Below are 27,196 nucleotides of genomic sequence, written 5' to 3' on the forward strand. Positions count from 1 at the left end.
GAAATGGTTTTACTGAAATGCTTTCCTCTCCTTCTCTTAAAATCCTTATTATAAGGGACGGTTGCCTGGGGAGGGGGAGGGGAGAGATATAGTCAGGAAATGAATGGGATATTAAAAAAAGGACATTAATGAAAATAAAATTTAAAAAGAAAAGAAGCCTAGTGTTGGCCCCATTATAAGAAAGGTTGGAGTCATTCAACGGCTCCTCCAGGAGGAATTCTTAGCATTCCATCCAAAGGCATTTTCCACACGGACTTGTTCTTTGAAGCACATGACTTTGAAGCACAGGGGCTTTGATCATCAGGAGGCACCCTCAGGAAGCAAGGAAATGACTTTTCTCAGATAAGGAAGGACCCATCCTTCGATCCTTTGAAACAGAACCCAGATGGATCTGAGATGACATCAATGAAGGTACTCCCTCTACTGGTGACTGTATGTCATGACCCATGACCCATATCTCTTGAGACTCTGGTACATGTCCTATGCAAGGAAGGTGCCCAATAGGCTGGGTGCCTAGAGGAAGCTCTCCTCTCCCTCTGGTCATTGAGTGGACTTCCCCATCAACAAGCTCTGCTTCTATTGTAACTGTCAACCTCAGGCATGATATCCTTTACAAAATTTCTCTTGGATAATGCTTTGTTGGGGACATAGTACAACCTACTCATGCCCACCATGTGTCTCTCCAATACCCTTTGGGTGACCTGAAACTTTAATTCTTTGGAATTAATTGTGCCCAGGGTAATTAGAATAGGCAAGTGATTAAAGGCTTTGGAATTTTAGCTGAGGTGGCCTTCCGCCTAGCTAAGAACTGGAAGGCTTTTGATTCTAAAAAAAAATTGTTGGGCATGAATTAGGAGGTTATTTTTACTTTTATTACTTTAATGTCCTGGGTTAGATGCCCAGTCACCCAACCCAGCTACTTGACCTATGACTCAGATCTGTTCATGAATAGGTCCCATTGGCTCAGCAATGTAAGGAGGAGAGGTTTGGTGTCTGGGAGGGGAGGAAGATTAGGAAGAGGCAATGTTAAGCTAAGCAGTGATTGATAACAGTTGGAGTTCAGTCGGGAAGGTGCCTGGTGGTACCTACATGGATTCTAGAAGGGTAGGGCCAGAAGGGAGTACCTCGGTGCCCCTGATGAATTCTAATCTCCGGGCTCTCATGAGCTATATTTCAGGGCGCTGAAAAAAAATACCAGCTATGATTACTGAGCTACTGTCAGTGATGCCAGGAAGGCTGTGGAAAATGGAAGTAATGCCATAGCAATGGAAGACAAGAAAGGGAAGGGGGAGGATGAACGGTAACTTGGCTTTGATTTCTGGAAAAAACCTGAACTGTATTATTAACAAGGGATACTGAGCACACAGAAAAGCAACAAACACAAAGGGCCAGGATGACTTCATGAAGAACAGGTCATGCCAGAGAAACCTTCTAAAAAGCACAGGTCCTATCACATCACCTCCCCTCCTCCATCACCTCTAGTGGCTCCCTATCACCTCCATGATCAAATACAAAATGCTCTGCTTGGCATTCAGAGCCCTTCATAATCTGTCCCCTTCCTCCCTTCCCAGCCTTCTCATACCTTACTCCCCACCATGTACTCTTCAATCCGGAGAACCAGTCTCCATCCATCCATTTCTCTGCTCTGCATTTTTGCTAACTGTCCCCCGTGCCTGGAACACTCCCTCTCTTCATCAACTCCTCCTGGCTTCCTTCCAGTCCCAGCTCAAATCCTATCTTCTACAGGAAGCCTTTCCCTCTCTCCCTTCATGCTGGTATCTTCCCCCCCCCCCCCACCACCCGGTTGATTATCTCCAATTTTCCTGCACACTGTTATCTCTCTCATTAGATTGGGAGTTCCTTGAGGGCAAGGACTGTCTTTTGCCTTTCATTTTTTGCCTTTGTATTTCCTAACATAGTGAATGGCACACAGTAGGCACCCAATAAGTGCTGATTGATAGATTGGCATCTAATTAGGAGACAATTGTAATAATCTAGGCAAGGTGTAGAGATATTACATAAATAGAATGGGTATAGCTTGGTAACTAATGGGATGTGGGAGACAGAGAGGATGGAGCACCAGATACGAAGAAAAGTAATTTACGATCAGTGTAGAACTATTCCCTCTGCCCACCCTCCCCTTCCCCCAACTTTTTAGCTTCCTTTCATTTGTTGGCTTTCTGGGTGGAGCTGGGCCTGGAATCGGAAAGACCTGAGTTCAAATCCAGTTTCAGACACTTACTAGTTATGTGACCCTGGGCAAGTCACTTAACTGTCTGCCTCAGTTTCCTCAACTGTAAAATGGGGATAACAGCACCTACCTCAAAGGGTTGTAGTAAGGATCAAATGAGATAGTATTTATAAAGTGCTCGGCACAGTGCCTGGCCCATAGTAGGTATTATATAAACGCTTATTCTTTCCTTCCATTAGCATTTAAGATGTTTCAGGGCAGGAACAGTCTTTCTTTTTATTTCTATTTGCATCCTCGTGCCTGGCACATAGTAAGGGCTTAATAAATGCTTCTTGCCTGCTTGCCATCAACTTTGCAATCCACACAGGAAAAACAAAGTGGATGAAGGAGGCATGTTGCCCAGATTGGGACATACAGTTGTCTGAGAAGCCCATAGAATCAGTCCATACACGTGTATGTATCTCGTGCAGACACTAAATAAGGACAGTGAGGACGGCCCAGAGCTGAATAGGAAACAAGATGCCTTGGTCACATTTGGGAAAAACTTTCAATGATCCTGAGCTGTTCCCTGATCCCACACCCATCTTTGAAACACCATGATTCTCCCATGGTGCCTCATGACTACAGACTGTGGATCACCCTGAACCCAGTAGAAAATCTGGGTGGTTCAATGGGCCAAGAAAGATGGACGGCAGATACGAGTAAGAGCAAGCCATGGTATGTTATCAGTGATGATGTGTATGAGAAATGGTTTCAGGGCTATCATCCAAGGAGGTGGGCTGGTCACAGGGCAAGAGTGAACAACTTTGGTGATATCTGAGGTTAGGTAAGTGTGTGATCCATGATGAGAAATGTTAAATAGCAGAGGACCAAACACAGATCCTTGGGGCCCTTCGCTGCAGAACTTTCCAAGTAGCACTGAATGGACGAACAGTCTAAGTGAGTCTGAGCACCTCTCACCCTGAGCAGACCCTCACCTCAGGATTTATGGAAGAATGCAGGACAATGGCTAAGGGTGAGAACAATAGGCCCAAAGCACATAGAGGCCCAGAAAGGTTAAGGGGCTTGCCAAAAGTCACTCAGATTATCCTGACTCCAAGTTTGGTCTTCTCTTGGGCAAAAATGGATGGTGACCTATCTGGTGGCTGGAGAAATCACTGACACATAGCCAAGGGAAGAGAAGTGTGTGAGTGGCAGAGCCTGGGGTCTGGTCCTGTCCTCTCAGGTATCTGTGTCTAGACTAAAGCTGACCACAGGAGGGTGGAGGGCTGGGGTGGGGAGGGGCTGACCGGTTGTTGTCCACATAGCGGATGAGCAGGGGATAGAGCGCGTAGAGGTCCCGGCAGAGCACGGAAAACTCGTCCCGCACCAGTAGTTCTCCCTCCTCAGCTTCTGCCTTGGCCTCCAGCCGCAGCTGCTCTTCTTCAGCTACCACCTTCCCAGCTCGCTTCCGTAGCCGGCCCACAGTCGGGATGAAATGAGACCGGAGCAGTTCAGGTCGGGCTCGGCTCACAATTGGTTGGGCAAATACTAGGGGTACACAGGAAATGGGGGGGTCAGTGCCCCTGGGCCTGTAGAATCTTCACCTCTATACCAGGGTCCTTGACCTCCTAGCCTGTCACTAGGGACTCTACTCTCTGCCCAAGCCTTTAGGAGCCTTCCAAATTCTGGTCCCCAGGGTCTTAGACTCCTCAACTTTAGGAGAGTGGGATTTCAGAGCTGGAGGGGAATCTCAAAGACTATCTCTTCGAACTCTCTAATGTTAGAAAAGCCCAGAAGGAGAAAGTGATTTATCCAAAGTCACAAAGGCATTTAAGGATCAGAACCAGGACTTCTGGTTCTAAACCTAGTGGTCTTTCTACTGAGCCTTGCTCCTTATCACTAGACCTTGGAGACCCCTTGCACCCCCTTCACTGGTCTTTGGGGACTCCAGCCCCCAACCCCTCACCCTCAGACTCCAACTCTAAATGACTATCCCTGGGAACCTTGAGCTCCTACTCTGGCTGTTAGAAATCCCTACTTCCCTTTCTGTCAGATTCTGGGGATCCCTACTCCAAAATGTGGCTCTCAAGGGACTCTGATGCCCTCTCATAGTCATGAGGAAAATAGTCCTTGCGGAAATCCACCTCTGATCCATAGGGATCCTGCTCCTTGAACATCCCATGTTTGTGCACATTCATAGCTCCCCAGGACCTTGTTCCTAATGTACTTTCTCACCCCTTCCCCAACTCAAAACCACCCTGATGCACACCTGCCAGGAGCTTCATTCCCACATGCCCACCCTCCAGGAGTTTCACCCCTACAAGTCCATGCTCCAGGAGCTTCATCCCCATGCACCCACCCTCCAAGTACTTCATCCCCACACACACCTGCTAGGCGCTTCATCCATGAAGCCTCATCAATGCCCAGGTTGTTGACAATGATTCGGAGGATGTTTCCCAGGAGGGAGTTGAGGTGGTCTGAGGTAACATCTGTGCAGGGTGGGGGACCTCCTGGGGGCTGTGAGGTGGGTACCTCAGGGCCCCGCTCCCACCATCGGGGCAGGTAGTTACAAAGCATTGGCAGCGTGATCTCAATGACGTGGGGCATCTCTGTGTAGCGGGCGCCTGACTCAGCCAATCCCCCGATGTCTGCCATCAGCTGCTTCAGGTCCGGGATATCTGGGCACATCTCCTCCACAGAGCTGGGAAGGCCCAGGACTGGTGCAGAGTAGGAGACCAACTCAGGGGCTCCCCCAAACCTTATGATCCCAACCCCATTGGGCCCCAAACCTAGTATCACAGAATATTCCAGAATCTCATGGTTAAAAGAGACCTTGGGGTCCTGCAAAGGAATCCTCATCTGCCTTACAGTGGTCCTCTGGCCTTAGCTTGAAGACCCACAGTGACGGGGGGCTCCCTACCCCTCAAAGTAGCCTACTCCACTCACAGCTCTAATGGTTAGCAATATTTCTTGACCTCTTAGCAATTCAAACCCATCACCCCTAACTTTTTTCCTCCTTGGTCTCCCAGAACAAGTGAAATCCTTCCTCCATAGGACAACCCTTTGAATATTTGAATGCAGCTCCCATGTCCTCCTGAGTCTTCTGCAGGCTAAGCGCCCTCAGTTCCTTCAAACCCATCACCATCCCGGCTGCCTTCCTCCGGTCACTCGCCATCTTACTTAAACCCAGAACTGAACACAGTATACTCCTGGTCTGTGGTCAGACCAAGGCAGAGGACAGTGGGATTGTCAGCTCCAGAGTCCTGGAGGCTCAGTCTCTTTCAATGCACCCCAAATCTGCAATAGTTTTGCCAGCTTCCACAACACCCTCTGGGCACATAGGGAGCTTGCTGTACACTAATATCACTACAACTTTTTCAGGTATCAAAGAAAAAGATCTGGGGTGGTTGGGGTGCTGTTCTTAGTGGACCACAAGCTCAGTCAAATTCCCAGAGTTAAAGGCATCTTTAACTTTCAGAAATCTATGCACTCCCTGAAGCCCGTCATTTCCCTTATTTCCAATGTAGCACCCCAGAAGCAGAGGACTCCCAAACCTACCCCATGACATTCTACCCTGATCCCATCAAGTCCCTAAGTTAGTAGAGTACCCCAACTCCCAATCAGAGGACCCTTACATCCCCTTATCCCCAGAGCAACCCCCATTCCCAACTTGGGATACTCTAAATTGCAAGGCCTCCTCGCCCTCACGTCACTCAGAGGTGATCCCCAAAACTCACTGGCACGTTCCCTGGGAGATTTGGTAGTGTAGACAGAGCAGACGTTGTATTCGTTCAGTTGGGGTTCAAGAAAGGCAACTGGCATAGCAGCTGCCAGACGGGCAAGGCACTCTCCGAGGGCTGGACGCAGCCTGGAGGGTGGGGGCATGGTCAGATTCCCCTTGTCCTTCAGCCCCCTCTACCCGTGAGACTCCCCACTATCCAGCTCCCTCTTCAATAAACCCCTTAACTTTGCCCCTCGCTCCAATCTGTCCCCTCCCCCTCCCCCCTCCCCCTCCTTCCCTCTCCAATCTTTCTCCCTCCCCCTCCCCCCTCCAACCTGTCCCCTTCCCCCTCCAGGTCCTGCCCTCTCTAGCTCTCCCAGCCCCTCCATACTTCTCCACATAGGAATTCTTGGTTGTCCCTAGAGAGTAGATGCTGCAAAGTGTTCGATAACAGGAGACCTGGACATCGTCCACTGTGTGGGAAGGATGGAGGAAGACACAAGGGCAAAGGTCAGAGGTCCCTGAGGCTTCCTTTCCTTTCCATTGAATTCCTTTAGAACAGTTGGTCCTCTGAGCCGGAATGCACCTCAAAGACCAAAAGGCAGTAGGGAGCGTGGCCCCATGGGCCAGGGCAAAGTCAGAGGACCAGGGTTCAAATCTTGCAAGGCTTTCCCTGGGCCTTACTCCCCCTCCAAAATGGGGGAGGGTAGTGTGGCACAATAGCAAGAGCGTTGCTGGAACAGGTGGAAGTGGGGTCAGAATGCCCTGCCGTCATTTACTTACTGCCTGTGGGACCTTGGACCAGCCCTCTCCATCATGTAGGACTCTCCTGCATCCTTTGAGAAGTCTTCCCAGCCCCCCAGGACCCCTACGCTACTCTTCTGGCCTGAGCCCCACACTCGAGCCTGGGTCTCTCCCCAAACAGAGGGCCCTCTCCTCCCTTGGGGCCCAGCTGGGGCCACCCTTACAGATGACATCGTCTCCAAACTGGTGCTGGGCGATGTGCTGAAAGAGGGTGGTGAGGACGGGCAGCAGGGCCACGGTGGTGTAGGTGAGGTTCTGGCCAACACCCTTGACCTGGGTCCGGGCCTGGGACACCTTGCCCAAGCGCAGGTTCTCCACCATCTTCTCGATGTCCTCCGAAGCGCTCTCGAAGAACGACCGGAGACCAGCCTTCACGATCTCAGGGCCTGACTTCATCACGGTCCTGGGGGAACAGGAAAGGGCTCAGGGGAGATGGAGGAAGACCCAGGGGCCTGAGTACCAGAGCTGGGGGGGGACCTTAGAGGCCACTGAGTCTAACCCTCTCATTTTACAGATTGGGAAACTGAGGCTGGTGGTGGTTAAATGACTTGCCTAGGGTCACACAGCTGACTCCAAGTCCAGGGCCCTAATCACTGTGCCACCTGATGGCCTCAATTATCTAGTCTAACAGTTCTCGAAGTGTGGTCTCGACCTTTTCAGGGAGACCTCAAGGTAAAAAATTTCCATAGTAATATGTATTTGCCTATTAAAGTGCTCCTCCCTTTGCTGACTACATATCTGTGTGCGGCTGAAGTTTCTTCAAATGAGATAATATTTGTAAAGCACTTTGCAAACCTTAAAGCAGGGCTGTCCAACCTTAGGTTTTTATTGAAACAATAGACAATATATTTTGATTTGCCATTTTAGTGAGAGCTCTGCGCTAGCTCGGCTTCGTTTACTGAATTGCACTGCAGTCTGCATGCAGCCCGCGGGCCGCATTTTGGACAGCTCTGCCTTAAAGTATTATATAAACGCTACCCATTATTATTATTATTATTTATATATTTCAACTAAAGCAACATGTTGAAACAGATTGAATGCAGAAGCAAACAAGAGAATCTAGCTGTCTTCTATTAAGGGTAAATCTTGTGAAAGAGATTTGCAAAGAGATATAAAACAGTCCCGTTCTCACAAAATATATTTTGTTTTTTATTTAAAAAAAAACCCGTGTTATTTATGTTATCATGTAATGGGATTTTATGATTATTTTTAAATGAATAAAAGCACCTTTAAAAATATATCCATTTTAATTTTTAATATGACAAATATCAGTAGGTGCAGCCCACATAAACAAAAGCTCTTCTGAGGGGTAGGGTTGTCCTCAATAATTTTGAAGAGCATAAAAGGGTTCTGAGACCTAAAAGTCTGGGAATCGCTGCTCTGGTCTAACCTTCCCTTTGGCCATGGAAGGTCAATGATTCTTTCAAGGTCATTAGGGTAGGAAGTAGCAGCTCAACCTCCTGACTTTGGATCAGGCACTCCACTCTTCACTGTTATATACCAGAGACTTATAAGTTCACTCTCACTATTTCTAGCCCTGTTTTGGGGGAAGACCGGGGGCTTGGGATTCTTCTAAGAGAATAAGGGAGAGTTAGGAAGGATTGGTGAGGTCAGGCTAGCTTTCAAAATCTTTGCTCTTGGGGTCCAGTTACAATATCTGCCTCGGAGCAGTTGGAGGAAGGGGACAGGGACCACCTGGTAGAATGCCAGGGGGCAAGATGGGCCTGGCGAGGTCATGTTGGCTTTAATTAACTCGGTTCCAAGACAGGACTGCAGTGCTCTCAATAGGTATTCAGGGGAGAATGAGTGAGATTTGGGGATGGGGACAAAGGAAGGAGTGGGGATGACGGGCGGACCTTCACGACCTCTGGCCCTGACTTTATTACCCTAGGTAGAGGGGCAGTGGGAGGCTCGGGGGTCCCCAAAGAAGAATGAGGGAGAAAAAAGGATGATACAGGCTGCCTGGAGAGAGAGAGCCCAAGTTCCCTGTTCCTTATAGAATCTCAGAATCTGAGAGTTAGAAGGGCCATCTATGCCTGAAAGGAACCCTCCCCTTCCCTCACCCCACATGCCCAATATACTTCTAGTCATCTCTCCTAGTTGATTCTGTCTGCCGGAGCCAACCAGAACAGGTCTAATCTCTCCTCCCCTGGGTACCCTCCAAATATGTCCAGGATGTCTCTAAGTACAAGCGACACGACCTCATGTCAAGGACCTCATAGAGGCCATTCCTATCCATACAATGACAATGTGAATCCCCCAGATCTAAGGTGCTGGGATTCTGAGGTCCTCAAATCATGAGTGGAACAGAGGACTCCCAGAGCCAAGGCTTCTGAGGGGCAGCCTGGGACAAGCTCATGTGAACTATGGCCCAGGTCAGTTTCCTGGAGACTTTGGCAGTTAAAGGGTTTCATCAAAAACCAGTCACATCAAATTAACCTCATTTCCTTTTCTGTTGGGGTTACTAGATGAGTAGATAAGGGGAATGCCATAAATGGAGCCTACCCAGATTTTTAGCAAAGCATTTGACCAAATGTCTCAGTGTTATTTTTGTGAATGAGATGGACAGATGGGCTAGAAGGCAGGATGGTCAGCCAGATTTGGAACTGGTTGAATGAATATGTTTGGAGAGTCATCATGATGGGGCTACTTGGAAGGAGGTCTCTAGTGGAGTCCTCCAGGGCTCTGTTCAATATTTTGTTCACTGAATTTGCGGATGATATAAAACTGGGAAGGCTAGTTAATGGGTCCATCAATCTCAAAGGGTTGGGGCAGACTAGGAATGATCAGAGGATCATGGAACGAGAGCTGGAGGGGACCGTGGAAGCCATCTGGTCTGCCCTCCTAGCCCTCATTTGACAAATGAGGAATCTGAGACCTATGGCAGCCAAGTGACTCATCTAAGTTCATGAAGATAGCAGGATTTGAACCCAAGCCCGCCGACTCCAAACCTAGTGTTTTTTTTGATTATTTGTTGTTGTTTGTTTAGTCACTTTTTAGTTGTGTCTGACTCTTCCTGACCCCATTTGAGGTTTTCCTGGCAAAGATACTGGAGTGCTTTGTTAGTTTCTTCTCTGGCTCACTTTATGTATAAGGAAACTGAGGCAAACAGGGTGAAATGACTTGCCCAGGGTCACATGGCTAGCAAACGTCTGAGGCTGGATTTGAACTCATGAAGGTGAGTCTTCCTGACTCCAAGTCCAGAACTCTGCATACTATGGCGCTCCCTAGCTGCCCTGGATTCTTTTTGCCCTTGTACTTTTGACTGCACTGCATTACAATTCTCATGGAAAGACTGCGGGTCTGAGCAGACTGCTGGCTTGGCAGGAATAAATAGGGGGAAACAGCCACCAGGAAAGCTAACGTGATCTGAGGCCCCATGGAGAGGGGGCTTGTGTCCGGAACAGAGGAAGCAGCGGTCCCCCGGGCCTTGGCCTTGGCCAGACCACATCTGGAGGACGGCACGCAGTCCATTCTGGCTGATGCATTTGAGCAAGGATATTTACATACTCTGGAAGGAGTTCAGAGGACGGCAGCCAGGATGTTGGAAGGAATCTCAGCCTTACCATATAAGGATTGGTTGAAGGAATTTGGGATGTTTGGCCTGAAGCAGGAAAGCCTTGGATAGGATGTGTGTGTGTGTGTGTGTGTGTGTGTGTGTGTGTGTGTGTGTGTGCGAACACAATAACCATCCTGAAGTATTTGAAGGCCTATCGCATACATACAAGAGGCTGAGGTTTGTCCTGCATGGCCCTAGAGCACACGCTCAGGAGCAGATGGTAGCGGCCCCAAGGTTTAGGCCTGATGTTGGGGCAGACTTAGAGCTTCTCCCCAGCCTGAGGTCTTCAGCAGAAGCTGGACGACCACTTTTCTGGGACTTTGTAGACTGGCTCCCTAGTCAGGCTTGGACCAGATTGCCTCTGAGGGGCTTTCCTCAGGACGAGTGATGGATCATAGGCAGAAAGGAAGACAGAGGGATGGCCAGGCTTGGTAGGAGGTGATTCTCTGACAGGGCTCTCTGTGGGTCAGGGTGGGGAGGCGTGGGAGAGGGGGATCAGGTGGATGAGGTCTCACCTGGCATCCAGTGACCGGGCAAGGATGTGTAGACAGTTGACCACAGCTGGGGCGTCAGTCCCTGGAGGGAAGAGGAAACAGGATGGGGAGAGGAAATGGGGACAGCATGGGCCTCTTGCTGACCCCAACAATGACAATCATACATGCCTCCCCAGTCCTTCATTCCCAAGAGGAATATGGGTCCCGGTTAGGGGTGGGGATGACAGAATGAGAGGAATTTGGTGGGGGAGCATGGAGGGAAGGATTTTGGGGGAAAGGGAAGCACTGAAGGGAAGAATTCTTACCAAAGAGAGAGACTCGGTGCCGGACCAGAGCGGCGAGTTTACAGAACAGGCTGGAGAGAAGGACAGAAGGAAATAGGGGACGAAGGAATGGAGGGATGGGGGATGAGGGGATATGGGGATGGAGGAAGAGTGGGAGAGAGGAGGGAAACAGATGGAGGGTCAAGGAGAGAGGGAAGATTGGGATGGAAGGATTGGGAGAAGGGAACAAAGAGACAAAGAGTAAGGGACAAGATAGAAGGGAGGAGAGACAGGAGGAGGGAAGGAGAGAAGGGATAAGGGGAGAGGCAGGAAAGGGGAATGTGTAAGAAAGGGCATAGGAAGGTCATAAGTCATGGGGATTAGAGATACACAAAAGAGAAATGGAAGGAACGAGGGAATAAAAGGAGAAGAGGTGGAATGATGAAAGGAAGGAGGCATGGAGGAACAGAGAGCAGGGAGACAAAAGGGCAGAGGAGATGAGACAAGAGGGTGAAAGGATGGGAGTGAAAGTGACAGGAGAAAAGCAGATGGCATTGGGCAGGACGGGGATATGGGGATAGGATGGGGGACAAGGGCAGAGAGGGATGGGAAATGAAGGATCAGAAGGATAAGGGAGGGAAGGAGGGACAGAGGGGAGGTGTGGGGTGTGGAGAAAAGAAGGTGAGAAGGCACGAGAGGACAAAGAGTTAATGCCTGGTAGAGTTGGTCCCTCAAAGGTTGAGGGGTTGGTCCCTCACAGGGCCCCAGCAGGGCCAGATGGGTCTTGTTGCCCCTTAGGAATCCCCAAAGCCAGAGGGTGGAGAGGAAGTCAGGGCATCCTGGAATGCAGGAGATGGGGTGTGGGGGGCAGGATTCTTCAGGAGTGTGGGGCTCTAAGAAGCTGGGAGGTGGCCAGGCTTAGGGGTCAGGCACACACCTGGTGATCATCTCCTTCTCCTTGTTAGAGGCATGGCCCCCACTGCCTAGGACCTTGGCTGGTGTGGACAGGAAGTAGAGGCAGTGGTTGTTGAAATACTGGTTGATGAGAGGCAGCAGGATCTGGTGGGGATGGGGGGAGAGATGACTGAGAGAGAGGCAGCCTGGACACAACCCCAGATCGGGCCTCAACTCTCCCTTTCCTTAGTCCTGGACCTGGCCCAGCCCTGACCACCTACCTTGGCAAAGAACTTGATCTCTTGCTCATGGGGAGACTTCTCCACCCGTCCGCTGCTCACCACAGCCTCTGTGTGTATGGGGGAGGTAGAGGTGAGAAAGGAGAGGGTAATTAGGAGGTCTGAGAGGAAATTTCTGGGGAGATCTTTTGGTGGACAGTATTCTCTTGGATCTGTGGGTGAGGAGACTTAGGGGCCAAGAAGGTTCTAGAGACCAGGTCCGTGTGTGTGTGTGTGTGTGTGTGTGTGTGTGTGTGTGTGTGTGTGTGTGTATGTCTTGGGGTGGGGGTAGATGGTTTTGGAAAAAGGAAATTGCCAAGTAGGGCTCACCCAGGTGGGCAATGAATTCCTGGGAAATATCCATCCATCGGAGAAGCTGCTGGAGGAACCCAAACGCAAATCTCTTTTCAATGGAGGATGTGTCCAGCTCCATGTCCTTCAGTCCCCTGGGAGAGTGGAGCAGAGTAGGGCAAAGGTCAGTGAGCATCCCCCCAGCCTCCCCTCTCCCTGGGCTGGCTACTGGATCCCCCCACCCTGCATATGTACCTTGTCACCGCATAGCCGTTCATCTGTAGGAATTTGAGCAGCTCCTGTGCCTTCTCTCGGTCTCGAGCCTTCTCCTTGGCCGTCAGTGTGTCATAGGGGACCAAAAGGGGGTGGGTACCTCCACCTGGCGGGGGGGTAATGGTGCTCAGGCAGGAGAGATGGGACAAAAAGGGCTGGGGCAAGAACCACTAAGGGGGTCTCGAATTTGGACAGTTCTGGGTGTGGGTGGTCACCAGAACCAGGGGGGGGATGATGCATGGGTGTCCCTCCTAGGATTGGGGATCTCCAGAAGTGGGATCTGTAGGGGTGATCTGGGGGTTCTTAGAGTGAGAACCATTTCAGGGAGTGTGGGGGTCCCCAGAAGTGGGAGATCTAGGGGTGATCAAAGGTCCTCAGAGCAAGGTGAGGTCCATCCCAGGGCATGTGGGCATCCCTAGACTGGGCATTCTCTAAGATGGAGGATTTAGAGGTTTCCAGAGTAGGGGCCTCCCCAAGGGATAGTTGGGAGAAGGGGCCCCAGGGCTGGGCCTCACCCTTCGCCTCTAATTCCTGCTTTTTCTTCCTTCCCCAGGTATTATGGTAATTCTCAGCCAGTTGTTCAGCCATGGCCTGGAGGGAGGCAGCATGGGGAAGCTTCAGTCTCAGAAGCTGCCCAGTCAGGTCTTGGCTTCATAGGCAAGGGTCGAGCATCACCTTGATTTCCCTCCCCGCCTCCCAAAGTCCTTCTAACAACAAAACTCTTGTCTGTAGACACACCTATTCTTAAGGTTCGGGGATCAAAGTGTGAATGTCCCCAGCAGCCCACCCGAGTCAGGGGTGGGGGTAGCCAGAACTCATGAGTGAGGATGCAGTCAGACATCGTGGGGGGTGGGGAGGTACAGCCAGAACTCATTAGGGGAAAGAGGGTGTGGGCAGAACTGATTAAGAGTGGGGTGCGGCCAGGGCTCACCAGGGAGAGGGTGTGGCCAGAGCTCAAATGGGAGCATTGGGAAAGGACTGGGGGTATCTCACCTGCAGTTCCCGGGACAAGGTAACAGAACTGAGGTCTGGAGGCTGGGGATTATAACCCTCTCTTGGGTCATAGGTGGCCTGAAAATGGAAGAGAGGGGATAGTCAGGGCCAGAGAAGGGTGAGTCAGTGATGTCCTGGGTCTCAACCTAGCTCCCTACTCCACTTACTGGGGCATTTTGGGAGATCTTGCGGGTCTTGGTCTTCTTCTCTCCTTTCTCTTCCTCACCCTCACGGGCTTTTTCCACTGTCCACTCCCAGGCGATCATGGCCTTCAGTGACTCCTTGATAGGCCACCGGTAAATCTCCTTGTCCTGGTGTGGGGTAGAGGTGAAGGAGGAGGAAAGCATGTGATCAGTAGACTAGGAAAGGGACTGCCTTGTGGTGGGGAGAGGGAGATCCTTGAGCACAGAAACCAAGGTTAGTTGGGTTTCTCAACTAGAAAGAAGAAATGGGTGAGCACCGGAGCCAACAGAGGAGCTCAGAGAGACCAGGCCCAGCAGCTTGTCATTCCAGCAGAAGGTTTGAGTGTGAGACATCTGGACAGTCTGGACCTTAACTGCTATTTGTAAGTCAGCACGGCAGTAATGTAAAGAATATTGGATTTGGAGCTAGACAGTCTGGGTCTGAAGCTTACTCCTTCTACTATCTATGTGAGCCTTGGCAAATGTCACTCTCTTAGGCCTTGGGGTGGGGGAGGGGCTGGATTAGGACCTCTAAATTCCCTTCCACCTCTTTTTTTTTAAAGTTTTTTTTTGTTTTGTTTTTTGGAGGGGGGAAGGCAGGGCAATTGGGGTTAAGTGACTTGCTCAAGGTCACACAGCTAGTAAGGCTGAATTTGAACTCAGGTCCTCCTGACTCCAGGGCCAGTGTTCTACTCATTGAGCCACCTAGCTGTCCCCTCCTTTCCAACTCTTAATCTATGGTCTGATTCCTGCCTACCCCTCCTAATCTGTCATTCTCACCCTCCCTTCTGCATCCCTGTCCCTGGGAATGATCCAGGGCCCTGGAAAACATAGAACAGTGGGGACCTTGGTCAGAGATTGTAGGTGTCTGGAGCTAGAAGGGAGGAAGCTGTTTTCTGGGGGGCTTGGGACAGGAGAAATGGAAGATTTGAAGAGCCAAGTGGGGGAAAAATCTGAATATGGAAGTTGGAATGGCATCATTAAGGAGGTGAGCAGGGGTCAAGGTTGGCACCTGGGGTCCAAGACTGGGGTACCAGGGCCCAAGGTGGGGGTGGGGAGTCAGGCACCTTTTCTGAGAAGGTCTTATAGGGCCGAAGCATGTGGTGGGTCTTGAGCTCCTCGTCGATGTTCTCCCCATATGACCAATTGTTCTGAATCTGCAGGAAGAGGACAAACGTCAGGCCTGGCCCCTGTCCACCGAGAGCCCAGGGCCCTGAGGAGGGAGTCTGCTGGAGGGGCAGGTTGTTTGGATGGACATCCTTGATTCCTTTCCCTGTGTTGGGGTCCTGGGGAGAAAGAGCTGGGTGGGGTTTGGGGAAGAGTCCTGGGAAAGCCCTGAAGGAGCCCCTGAGAATTAGACTGAAGGGATCTCAGTGGGGTTTGAGGGGTTACTGAGGAGCACTGAGGGGATGTGGAGGGTGTTTGGGGGAGGGTGGAGGAGCATCTGGGGGCCTCTGGGGTCTGGAAAAAACCTGTTGCCAGCACCTTGTCAAATGCCCACTTCTCATGTGTGTATTCTGCAAATTTGTTGATGAAGGAGTCGAGTTTCTCAGGTATGATCACACTGAGGGTGGAAGGGGAGTGGTGAGTGGGATGGGTTTGGAGGGATTTGGGATGCCCAGAGACATGTCCCCGCCCCTGCTTTTCTTCCTTCCAACTCCCAGTCCAAGGCCTCCCCTCCTCCTTCCACGCCTGAGAGGGCCTCACTTGAGTGTCTCCACGGGCCGGGGGTCAAAATTGCCCTCGGCGTCCACACTGGCCTTTTTCTCTGCCTTGGAGGAGTAGGAGGCATCCACATAGTCTGGGGGCAGGGCCCCGGCAATGGCGCACAGACACGGCATGGCCATGCGGTAGAGTTCCTGGTCATATTTCTGTGGGGGCCCAAGGGGTCACTGTGAGGCTGGAGCCCCAGACCTGCCCAATGCTAGGAGGGGGAAAGCCTGACCCTGACCTCCCTGAGACACCCTCCTCCCTCCATCCAGGATGCCCGAGTCCCTGGCCCACTCAGTGAGTCCTACCCCCCATCCCCACATCCAAGAGCCCAGAACTACATCCTCCTAATACCCTTCTCTTCCCCTAACCCGTCCAGCTTTGGAACCTAACAGATACGCTGCCTCTTCCCTGAGACCCCCCCACCCACACACATATACCCCAGTATGAGGCAAACACCCAACACCTTGGGAATGCCGAGCTGTTGGGACCCAGCAGCTTCAAATTCCCATACCCAATAGCCCTGAAGACACCATTCCCTAAATTTTCAAATTTCCAAGACGGTCAAATAAATGTTCCCTTTTTTGGCTCCTCCCATGAACCCCAAATCCAGGGAGGCTGAACCCTCAAATGCTCCCAATTCCGCAAACCTGATGGACACCTTTTCTTTTTCCCTACACCCCCACAGTTCAGGAGACCCATCCCCCTCCATGCTCCTGACCTGCTGAACTCTAGGAGTCTTGCTGGCTGTCTTTCTGGGTCCCCAATGCTCCCCACCTTGCCCTCAGAATTCTTGCTTCTTTCTTGATCCCCCGGCTGTCACTCCCAGCCCAGTGCCTTTCTCATCACCATGCCCCCACATCTTGGGGTTCCTGCCATTCCACTAGCTTCCTCCAGGGGCCCCCACAGTTTAGGGTCCCTTGCTGCCTCCCAGTCCACTGGCCTCTCCATGCCCTCAGATGCCCCCACAGCTCAGACCTCCACCTGCTCCCAGCCCACTGGCCTCCCCTCTTGGGCCCCACCTTGTGGGCCAATGACTCAAAGATGCCCCAGAAAAGCTTGCGAGTCAGATGCAGCTCCTCCTCGGAGGTGACCCCATAGTTGGCCCAGCCTGTGGGGAGGCAGTAATACTTCCAGCAGCGCTCGTAGTGATTGGTCAGGAGCTAGGGAGGAAGGAAAAAAGGAGGGAGGGAAGGAGGGAGGGAGGGAAGAAGGAAGGAAAGAAGGAAGGAAGAAAGGAAATGAGGGAGAAAAGAAGGAAGGAAGAAAAGAAGGAATGAAGAAAGGAATGAACAAAAGAAGAAAGGAAAGAAAGAAGTATTTATAAGAGCCTACTATGTGCCAAGTGCTTTAAAATGTTTTCTCATTTGATCCTCACAACATCCCTGGAAGTGAGGTGCTGTTATTATCTTCATTTTACAGATAAGGAAACTGAGACAGACAGCAGTGGCATGACTTTAGTAAGGGTCAAGGACAGACTTGAACTCAGGTCTTCCTGACTCCAGGTCCCTCGTTGCATGGACTGGGACAGCCCCTAGTGGCCTCCCTGGCACAGCCTGGACACCAGAGGCTGGGCCAAGGTGAAGGGACAAGGTCTGGTGATGACTGCTCCCTGAGCCCCACCAATCTGTTCTCTCCTGTCCAGAGGATTATGGACATGTTTATCTGCACACGTGTCCTTTACCCCAGGAGAAGGTAAGCTTCTTGAGGGCAGGAACTGTTTCTTATTTTGTCTTGGGATGCCCAAGGCCTGGCACAGGGTAGTTGCTTAATAAATGCTTGTGGATGGATTTAAGCCTGGCAAGCAAAGACAATTAAGGGGAGTTAGAACTAGTTGAATGGCTGGGCCCCCAAATTAGGCATTAATGGAAGACGGTCTCCAGTGGAGGGCCACAGGGATCTGTGTTTGTCCCTGTCCATTTTTTTTTAAATTGGTGACTTAGGTAAAGGAACAGATGGCACTTTTTATCAGATTTATCAGATCACTTAACCCCAATTGCCTTGCCTTCCCCCTCCAAAACACACACATACACACACACACACACACACACACACACACACAACGCCAACCTGACTTTTCAGACATCTCATGTTACTTCCTTCCACGCAGAGGATCATAGGAGCATAGATTTGGAGCTGAAGCCCAACCCTGTCTGGAGTCTACAGATGAGGACACTGAGGTCCATAGCAGTTACATGACTTACCCAGGGATACAGAGAGTACTGGAGGCAGCATTTGAAACTGAGTCTTCCTGACTTTAAGTTAAACCCTTTTTCACTACACCAGGCTTCCCTTCTTGCATTGGGACTCTGCCTCCTAACACACTGAAAATGCCCTAGGATGGGGCAGCTGGGTGGTGCAGTGAGTAGAGCACCAGCCCTGGAGTCAGGAGGACCTGAGTTCAAATGCAGCCTTAGACACTTGACACTTACTAGCTGTGTGACTTTGGGCAAGTCACTTAACCCCAATTGCCCTGTCTTCCCCCCCTCCACAAAATGCCCCAGGATCTGGTCACCTCCACACATTTGTTTATAGTACCATTTGCCTGGAGCACCCTCCCTCCCCCTACTGAATTCCTCCCTATCCTTCAAAAAGTAGAAATTAGTTATGCTTGACTATGCATATCTGTTACGAGGGCTCTGTTTTCTCTCTTTTTTTTTTCCAATATGGATGGAGAGGTGAAAGGGGGCAAGAAGAAATGTTTTTAAATAAAAAAAAATTTTAAGTAAAAAAATTTAAATTTAATTAAACAATGAAACATAAAAGCTCAATTCAGATCCTTCTCCTTTCCCTGCCACCTTCTTTGAGAAACTGGTTCGACACTGACCTTTCCCATCCACCTCGCATCATATCTGTCCGTGGTTGAGTTTAGACACCATGAGTTTAGGGCTAACATCCTAGCCACATTTCATATCTCCCCCAACACTCAGTACAGAGCTTTGCACCCATAGGTGTGTTATCCGTATGTATGGACTTGGAATTGGATGAATGGATATGCTCATTTGAGAACTGGGACCACTGATAAGCAGAAACATGATATGGTACATAGAAGGCTGGCCTTGGAGCCAGGAAGATCTGGATGCAAGTCCTACTTCTGGCTGGGTACCTCTGGGCAGCTTTCTAAGACCACAGATTGCAGAGAGGGTGCTAAGCTCCACTGAGTGAGAGAATTTCCTCACCTGAGAGTTCGCCTAGAGCAGACCAATGAAATCACAGGTCCACTCCCTATCCCTACAACCAATCTGGAATACACATTGATTAGAGATCACCTACAGCTTCCCTTTCTCCCATTCCCCAAGCCCAGGCACCTTGAGGGGCATCTTGGCAAACTCGTTGAGGATGGGCACATCAAATACCAGGCGGCGCAGAAGATGCTGGAGCATGGATGGACGGATGTACCTGGGGCCAGGAACAAAGGGTTGTTAGGATTAATGAAAGCAGTAATTGTATGAATGGCTATCATTGAGGAGAAGTGATGGGGTCTAATGAGAGCTAGCTTTGGAGATGGGAGGACACAGGTTCAGGTGCCACCTCTAACCCAAATGGGTTGTGTGACTGCCCCTGTAGAGTCTATATCAAGTCACTTGCCTTCCCAGGGAGTGGGGAGGGAAGGAAGGGAGGGAAAGAATTTGAAACTCAAAATTAAAAAAAAGAATGTTAAAAATTGTTCTTATATGTAATTAAAAAATAAATTTAACTTTTAAAGTGTAATATTTCAGGGTGGGGGGAGCTTTGGGAGAGGCTGCTTCTTCACTGTTCATTCACTATGTCATTGAAATGACTGGTTCAGTCTGAATAAAAATGATGATGATGATGGTGCTGCTGCTGATGATAAAGTCCAGGCTTTCTCACTTGAGACTTATATTAACCCATGAGGTAGGAATTTTTTTTTCAGGGATAATATCAATACTAATGATGGTGATAACTAACATTCAGGTCGAGCTTACTCTGTGATTTCATCGGTGTGAGGAACTCCTGGTGTGAAACCTCTGTCCGCTGATTGTGTCCTATAACTTACAGTCTGAGAAGTGGGCATTAAAGGTATGATCTCCATTTTGCAGATGGAGAAACTGAGTCTCAGAGAGGTTAAGATTTGCCCAGAGTCACACTTTAGAGGTGGCAGGGGCGGGCAGGGGGTTTTAAATTGAGGTCTTCCTGGCTCCGACTCGAGCCCTCTCTCTGACTACTCCCCATCACTGTCTCTCTGGCTGGTGCTGGGATCCCAGGCTGTGGCCCCCTCACCGCCTCCCCAGGGGCTCTGGTCTTTCCTCTTCTCCCTCCTGTCACACCCATGTTCAGCAGAATGCTCTGCCCCTCCACACACCTGCAGAGCGCCATAAGGCAGTCCTCAATGACATCTCGCTGGGCCTTAGTGAGAGAGCGCCCTCGGGACAGGCGGTACACGGTGTGGAGCATGGAGTCCACCATGATGGCACGATGCTCTGTGCCCGCGAAGAGTGGGGCGCACTTGGTGATGAGAGGAAGCACAGCTGTGCACAGGTAGCGGTTCAAGGCCAGGGCCATCTCTGTGGTGCTGAATGTCGCCTGAAGGACATTGGAGGGTCACAGATCCACAACTGGGAGAGGTCACCTAGCCTAGCTCCATATTTCACAGATGAGGAGACCGAGGCCCAGAAATAATGTCGGGTGTGGGATTCATTTAAGAGACTGAGCTATATTTAATCTGGAGCCTTCCCAAGACTTCGCTGGCCCAGGGTTGTTACTGAGTGGGGAAGGGGAAGAGCAGAGTTGGGGGATCTTTGGGGGCTACTATACAGGGAAGTTCTGTTGGGGGCTGTTAACATGAGAATTCAAATGGGAATATTATCAGAGGGTTACACAGGGGAAGGGGTGATAGAGCATGCAGGTGCTGAAATGCAAAAGGTGGTTAATATGGTGGGCGGGGGTGTCAGAGCATGGGATATAGAAGGGCTGTTAATATCAGGGACTGAAGAGAAGGTGTGGCATGGTGGTCATACAGGGGTCATACGCAGGAGGCTGTTAACATTGGAGGCCAAAGAGAAGCTATGGCTTGAGGGTCATATGAGGATCTTATATGGGGGGTGCAAAGAGGTGAGATATGGGAGTGTCTTATATGGGGGCTATCAATATGCGGGGTCACATAGGCAGAGTTAAATGGAGCAAGACCTGGAACTGTGTTAGGAGTGTTGGCTAGACAGAGTTAGCCAGGGGTATCATGTGGAAATGCTATACAGGTGAACTGATGCCAAGGAAAGTAAACAGAACCAGGAGAATAATTTATACAATAACCACAACAATAGGAAATAAAATAACAGGGAAAGAAAACAGAACTCTGATCAGCACAGGGGCCAATGGTGACTTCAGAGGACTGACAGGGAAACATGGCTTCCATCTCTTTGCAGAGAGGTGGTGGTGCAGAATGAGGTGTGCATGGTCAGGTGTGATCAACGTATCAATTGGTTTTGCTTGGGTATTTATTTGTTAGAAGAGAGGGTTCTTTTGAAAGAGAGGAAGTGACAATAATATGGGGATGGGAAGGTGTTAATAAAATAGTTTTTTTAGTGTTAAAATTTGGCCCCAAAGAAATGGGAGAATGCACCTTCTTCTACTTATTCCAAAGGTGCAGGGGACTATGGCTGGGGAGTATTTCATACACTGTTTGATCTGGTTGATGTATTGCTGAACTATTTTCTTTTTCTTTAAATCTTTATTATAAGGGAGTCTCTCTGGAAGGGGGAGGAAGGAGAAATGAAAGAGATATAAAAATGTCAAATATTAAAAAAATGCTATACAGGCCAGTGGGAAGGCTGTGTGGGGCTGTTGTATGGTACTGGTGTCATGATGAGGGTGTTACATGGGGGATTTAGCAGGGGGGCTATTCTGTAAGGGAATGTTGTGTGTGGTCATTCTGTGGGGGTTTTATATTGGCCTCTTATTTGAAGGAGTATTATGAGGGAGTGTTATATGGTAGGCATTCCTTAAAAGAGTGTTTGGGGGATCTGAGGGTGGGCTGGGGAGTGGATCACTTACCGTGTCCAAGGAAGCTGCTGCCCGCATGTCAGGCAGGAAGCCCACATCAAGCACATGGAGTAGGAAGTCCTGGCTATCAATGCCATAGACGCGGTCCAGGAAGAGGACCATGGGGGCCTTGTGGTCCGGCACAAAGGAGGCTGACATCCGGGGCTGCACCAGGGCCCCTTCTAGCAGGGAGCACCCAGAAGGAACATCGTTAGACTCCATCCACTTCAACCGCCCCCAAATCCCTGATCCCCAGAGGTTTTGCTTCCAATCTTCCCTTTGAAGGGATTTCCACCCCTCACCCGAGCCCTGTACCTTTCCCCAGGGTGGGGATCTGAAGGGGCAGGCTGATAATGCCCACAAGGTCATCCAGAGGCACCAGGGAACGGAGGATGGCCCGGATCCTTAGAGCCTCTCCCTTCCCAGCCTGGATCAGCTGTGATGGAGAAGGAAACAGGGACACACAGACCTTGACCCTCCCCTCTGGCCCCATTAGCATGACCCTTGCCAGCTGTCCCCCTTCACCCTGATGCTCACGTGAGTCTCAGGAGCACAGCGTCCCAGCAGGTCTATCAGGGCTGAGTAGAATGACATGATGGCATTTCCCAGGTGCACACGGTTTTCTTCAGGGGCCTCCTCACCATGGCTGAGGTCAACAAGCATTTATTAAGCACCTACAATGTCCCAAACACTGTGCTAGGTGTTTTCTAAATATTATCTTATGAGGTCCTCACAACAACCCTGGGAGGTAGGTGTTGTTATCATTCCATTTTACAGATGAAGAAACTGAGGCAGACAGCGCTTAGGTGACTTGCCCAAGGTCACACAGCTAATAAGTTTCTGAGGCTGGATTTGAATTCAGGTTTTCCTTATTCCAGGCTCAGAGCTCTATCCACCGCCTATATAAAGAAAGAAGAATTCCTGCCCACAAGGAACTCAGCCTAATGGGGGAGACAATGTGCAAACAACCAGATCCATACAAGATGTATACAGTATAAATGGGTGGTGATCTCAGGAAAGAGGGGTGGACCAGAAAAGGACTCCTGGGGAAGGTGGGAAAGCAGAAGTGAGGGAAGACTGAAGAGAAAAATGAGGCAGGCAGAAGTCAGGAAGTTGCAAAAGTGACAGTAGTGATGCACCTAGAGACAGGAAGACCCGAGTTCAAATCCTGTTTCAGATGTTTATTACCCTTGTGACCCTGGGCAAGTCACTTAACCTCTGTTTGCCTCAGTTTCCCCATCCTTCCAGGATTGTTGTGAGAATAAAATGAGATAATTTAGGCAAAGCTATTTGCAAGCCTTTAAGCACTATGTAAATGCTAGCTAGTAAAAGATTAACTGGCACTGTCCAAAACCTCTTTGGGAGGTAGCGAGCCCCTCATGACTTGGGGCCTCCAAGGAGGATTGGATGACTAGACCAGGGATTCTTAACCTGGGAGTCTGTGAACTTTTATTTTTTTTTAAATATTTTGATAACTGAACTTCAATAGAACTGGTTTCTTCTGTAATTCTGTGTGTTTATTTTATGAATTTAAAAGCATGATTCTGAGAAGAGTCTCATAGGTTTCATCAGACTCCCAAGGGAGTCCAGGACACAGAAAAGGCTAAGATCTGCTGAATTGCCAGAATTGGGGGAGGGAAAGGGGTGGCTGCTCTTAATTTTGGGATTCTGTGGTTACTCACTGGTCCCGCCTCCGGTCCTTCCTGACTCCTGGGCCATCTCGAGCAGGATCCTCTGAGATCCGGATTGCCTCTTCCATAGCAGCCAGCAGCCCTGAGCCTCCCTCTCCCCTCAGGGCTGGACCAAAGCACTCGGGGCGCCGGATGAGCAGACGCACCACAACATTGGCATTCTCTTCCACACTCTCTCCTGTGAGCATTGGGTAGGCAGGAAGGGCAGAGAGTTCAGGCCTCAGAGGTCAGTCAGTTGCCCTCCTTACTTCATGGCCTGACAAGACACAATCCCTTCCCAGCCTTCCTCCCATCCTCCATGGAGCCTGCCTGGATTGCTGTTCCCTTACTTCCTGCGTCCTCACCATTAACAAAGACCGCGAATCTGAGGAAGTCAAGATAGCGCTCCCCACCACCAGGGTTCCAGCCAATATCAGGGTAGCCCTTGGCCAGCAGCATCGGGCAGCTCTGGAGGCCACAGCCAGCCAGGTATGAGACTACCTGAAAGGGAAGGGTAGAGGGATGGGGTCACCCAGGCCGCTCCCTGGCCCCCGTGCGTGCACACACATACACACACATGCACATACAGGTCAGGACTCTCACTGGATCATCAGATTTAGACTAGAGGTTGCTATGAATCCCATTGCCTTATTTTACATGTGGCCTGCCTGCATACAGGGGCTGTGTTTCTCCCTAAGACTAGGCACTTGCTGAGGACAAAGCTGTGCTATCCCTTCCCCTTAGGCCAGTGGCCTTCAGAGGATGGAGCCCAATCTCATCTTTGGGTGGAGGAGTGACTTTCCTAAAAGAGTCATATTATCCCTCAAGCCACAGGGCGAAGGTTGGGGCAAGGGAGTCACTCAGAGGACATAGCAGCTCCAAGGAATCTCTACCTTTTCCAGGTCCTGTTCCTGAAGAGCCAGGGCCAACTCATTGTTGTCTATGACGGAAGCAGCTGCCACATCTAGTGGAGTGGAGCCCTGCATGCCTGCATGGGAGACAGAAGGATGACTTAGGATTGGGGAGGGACATGGAGGGCCTGGGGATGGGGCTGGGCATCAGGGCAGCAGGGAACTCACCGAGGCCGATTCCGCTGTTCTCCAGCAGATAGCTGAGGTGGTCAAACATGGACCTTTGGTTCTGGCGACTGATGCGACAGAAATAGCAAAGGAACCGACAGCAGCTGGTGACCATCTTGGGGAAGCGGATTTCCTAAAGGTAGGACAGGCAACTGTGAGCGAGAGCCTTCTCCCCAGCTGGCCAAAGTTCTGTGAGTCTTCTTCCCCCAAACCTGTCTTAAGAGAAGCCTCTCCTCCAACATCCCCAGGCTCTTTTTTTCCCCCCTCCTTACCAGTCTCAAGTCTGGGAGTCTTCTTTCCCCTGAAGTCCTAGCTTCTGAGAATCTTATTTTTCCTATAACCCTGGGCTGTGAAAACCTTTTCCCCTCAGTTGTATCATGCTTAGATAGACTTCTCTTCCCAATAGTCCCAGTCTTGACTTACCTTAGACTCTCCCCCTCCTAACACATTGACCATAACTTCCATCACTGTTTCATGCATCCCTAAAGCCCTCATCAGATTTGGGTGCTGGTAGAAAACCTTGTTGTTCATGATATTCCTGCAGAAGAAAGGGGAGATGGGGTTATTGGAGTCATCAAGTCCCTGGCCCACTGACTGAGGTGGAGAGGAAGAAACAGAGAGCCTGGGCTGGGATTCTGGAGATAGTTTTCTGGTCAGTTATGGGTGGTTGGAAAGAGGTGGGGTCAGACTCCTGGAAGAGGTAAGTAGGACCAGGGAAGGTCAGAGAATCAGTTCCTAGGGACCTCAAAGTCCTGAAGTTGGCCACGAAGACAGTAGCAGAAGGTGAGGAATAATAATTAATAATGATGGCTAACATTTATTTATGTGGCAATTTCTGAAGTACTTTGCAAATATTATCTCATTTGACCCTCATTTGACCCTTACCCCATGGGATAGGTGCTACTATTACCCCCTTTTATGGAGGAGGAAGCTGAGATCCAAGGAAGTTTAGGAAGATTTTGCTGAGGGTCATACAGCTAATACATGTCCTAACTGGGATTCAGCCCAGGTCCTCCTAACTCCAAGTCTGTAACTCTTCCTACCACACTGCAGAAGAAAATGGTTAGGGAGAGAAATCAGGGATAGAAGGCTGGGATGAGAATACAGTGGTGATATGGTGGGATGAAATCACATGGAATCAGGGCACCTGGAGTTGGAAAGGATCTCAGAGGGCACCTAGGACCAGAAGATGATAGATTTAAGGCAAGAAAGGCCTGAAGAGCTCATCTGGGAGGCAGCCTGATATATGGGACAGAGAACCAGCCTTAGAGCCAGGCAGACCTGGGTTCAAGCCTCACTGTTGAGACGTGCTGGCTGTATGACCCTGGGTCAGTCACATAACATTTCTGTGATGTAGGCAACTTTCTATGTTGCAGAGTGCAGACAGGGTTATGATGAGGGACAGACAAAATATTTATAAAGTGCTAATCTGCATCGGTAGGAGGAATGTCCTCACCTGGGAGTTCCCTAAGCCAAGGAATCCTAGGCTCAGCCCCTTTCCCTAGTCTCAGGCCATTCATCCCAAGAACAAGGAGGAAAGAGAGACCAGAGAGCAGCAGTAGCAGCAGGTCAGGATGTGGGGGATGGGAGGGATGGACGGCTATTAGCTCAAGGCAAGGGTGAAGGAGGGGGTAGTTACCCAATGCTCTGTATCATGAGATTCTCTTCTTGTGGTCCCATCTGCACAATGAGCAGGGAGCGGATTTGACACAGGCATTCCAGGAGGCTCATGGTGTCATCCACAGAGGATGGGGATATGGTGTAGGCTCTGGGCAGGGCACGAAGAAGCTCCCCAACGCCGTCATACTGGCGGTGGAGGAGGCTGAACATGGCCCGGACCAGCTCTGGGTTCTGGATGAAGTCCTCTTTGGCCCAGAGCACCATGGTATGAGAGACGAGCTCCTGCAAGGACTCTGAGGAGGCAAAGGCAAGGGTGGGTGGGGATAGGGTGAAGGGTCAGACCAGCCCCCACCTACTTCCTGGCATAGGGGCCAAGCTGGGTCAGCAGCAGGACTTGAACCCACATCTTCCTGGCTTCAAGGCTGGCTCTCTATCCACAATCCCAGGCTGACATATTCTTGCTCCCTCTTCCCTCCTCCCACCTGCTACTTTATCACCCCCTATTCCTTGAATCTGTTTCTGCCTTCCCAGCTCCCTGCCTTTTCTTGCTATCTCTCCTGGTGTTTTGGATGTACCATGTTTCCCTATTGGGCTGGGCACTTCCCCAGGCTGGTCATGCCTACCCTCAGGGGGCAGGGCAGGGCCGGGCTGGGCTTTTCCTTCTCACCAGGTTTTTTCTCTTCAGGAGCAGGGGTCTCCTCTGGCTCTTCCTCCTTCTTCTTCACCAGCTTCACTTTTTCCAAAAAGCTCATCAGCCGACCTCCCAGAGTGGTCTCCTCTTCCACCTCCTCTTCCTCCCCCTCCAGCTGGATGCCTAAGGAGGGGAAGGAGTGTGTGAGCTAGCCTGGTCTGGGGGGAGGGGACCTAGGAGGAAGCCAGGCTCTTCCAGGGGATGGGGAGTAGGGGGAGTCTCTAAGAGAGGTCTAGGGAAGGGTGTCCCTCCTCACCACAGTGCAGAAGCAGGTCCTGGTGAAAATCCAGCAGCTCCCGTCGTATTTCATCTGGGACTGGACAATCCTCCTCATCTTCCCCACCTTTGAAATGCAGAAGCATGTTGATCTGGAAAGGAAACCAGAGTCTGAATGATCAGAGGACAGAATGGGTCAGAGGACAGGGATTGTAAGGAAGGTCAAAGGCCATGCAGTAGGAGCTCAGAGGTGAGAGAAAGGGAATCTAGAGGGTCAGAAGTCAA

At 50.4% G+C, this 27,196-nt stretch overlaps 1 protein-coding gene across 2 annotated transcripts in view; it reads right to left on the bottom strand.

Moving 5' to 3' along the window:
- RYR1 (ryanodine receptor 1) overlaps positions 1-27,196 on the bottom strand; it is an 89,891-nt gene that overhangs the window by 26,712 nt on the left and 35,983 nt on the right. For both annotated transcript variants that reach the window (XM_036743163.1, XM_036743164.1), the window contains exons 37-67: positions 26,952-27,063; positions 26,672-26,818; positions 26,024-26,297; positions 24,808-24,922; positions 24,385-24,517; positions 24,199-24,293; positions 23,671-23,806; positions 23,318-23,504; positions 22,173-22,281; positions 21,951-22,071; positions 21,648-21,817; positions 19,960-20,180; positions 18,944-19,034; positions 16,658-16,798; positions 15,633-15,796; positions 15,411-15,489; positions 14,993-15,082; positions 13,911-14,054; positions 13,744-13,821; positions 13,266-13,341; positions 12,733-12,856; positions 12,517-12,632; positions 12,190-12,257; positions 11,952-12,073; positions 11,057-11,106; positions 10,773-10,833; positions 6,863-7,101; positions 6,286-6,367; positions 5,911-6,041; positions 4,561-4,890; positions 3,481-3,721 (exon numbers count right to left, since the gene is read on the bottom strand). In XM_036743163.1, the coding sequence (XP_036599058.1) occupies positions 3,481-3,721; positions 4,561-4,890; positions 5,911-6,041; positions 6,286-6,367; positions 6,863-7,101; positions 10,773-10,833; positions 11,057-11,106; positions 11,952-12,073; positions 12,190-12,257; positions 12,517-12,632; positions 12,733-12,856; positions 13,266-13,341; positions 13,744-13,821; positions 13,911-14,054; positions 14,993-15,082; positions 15,411-15,489; positions 15,633-15,796; positions 16,658-16,798; positions 18,944-19,034; positions 19,960-20,180; positions 21,648-21,817; positions 21,951-22,071; positions 22,173-22,281; positions 23,318-23,504; positions 23,671-23,806; positions 24,199-24,293; positions 24,385-24,517; positions 24,808-24,922; positions 26,024-26,297; positions 26,672-26,818; positions 26,952-27,063 (4,247 nt within the window). The remainder of the gene's footprint in view (positions 1-3,480; positions 3,722-4,560; positions 4,891-5,910; positions 6,042-6,285; positions 6,368-6,862; positions 7,102-10,772; positions 10,834-11,056; positions 11,107-11,951; positions 12,074-12,189; positions 12,258-12,516; positions 12,633-12,732; positions 12,857-13,265; positions 13,342-13,743; positions 13,822-13,910; positions 14,055-14,992; positions 15,083-15,410; positions 15,490-15,632; positions 15,797-16,657; positions 16,799-18,943; positions 19,035-19,959; positions 20,181-21,647; positions 21,818-21,950; positions 22,072-22,172; positions 22,282-23,317; positions 23,505-23,670; positions 23,807-24,198; positions 24,294-24,384; positions 24,518-24,807; positions 24,923-26,023; positions 26,298-26,671; positions 26,819-26,951; positions 27,064-27,196) is intronic.

Source organism: Trichosurus vulpecula, chromosome 2, assembly GCF_011100635.1.
Source record: "Trichosurus vulpecula isolate mTriVul1 chromosome 2, mTriVul1.pri, whole genome shotgun sequence".
Classification (NCBI taxonomy): Eukaryota; Metazoa; Chordata; class Mammalia; order Diprotodontia; family Phalangeridae; genus Trichosurus; species Trichosurus vulpecula.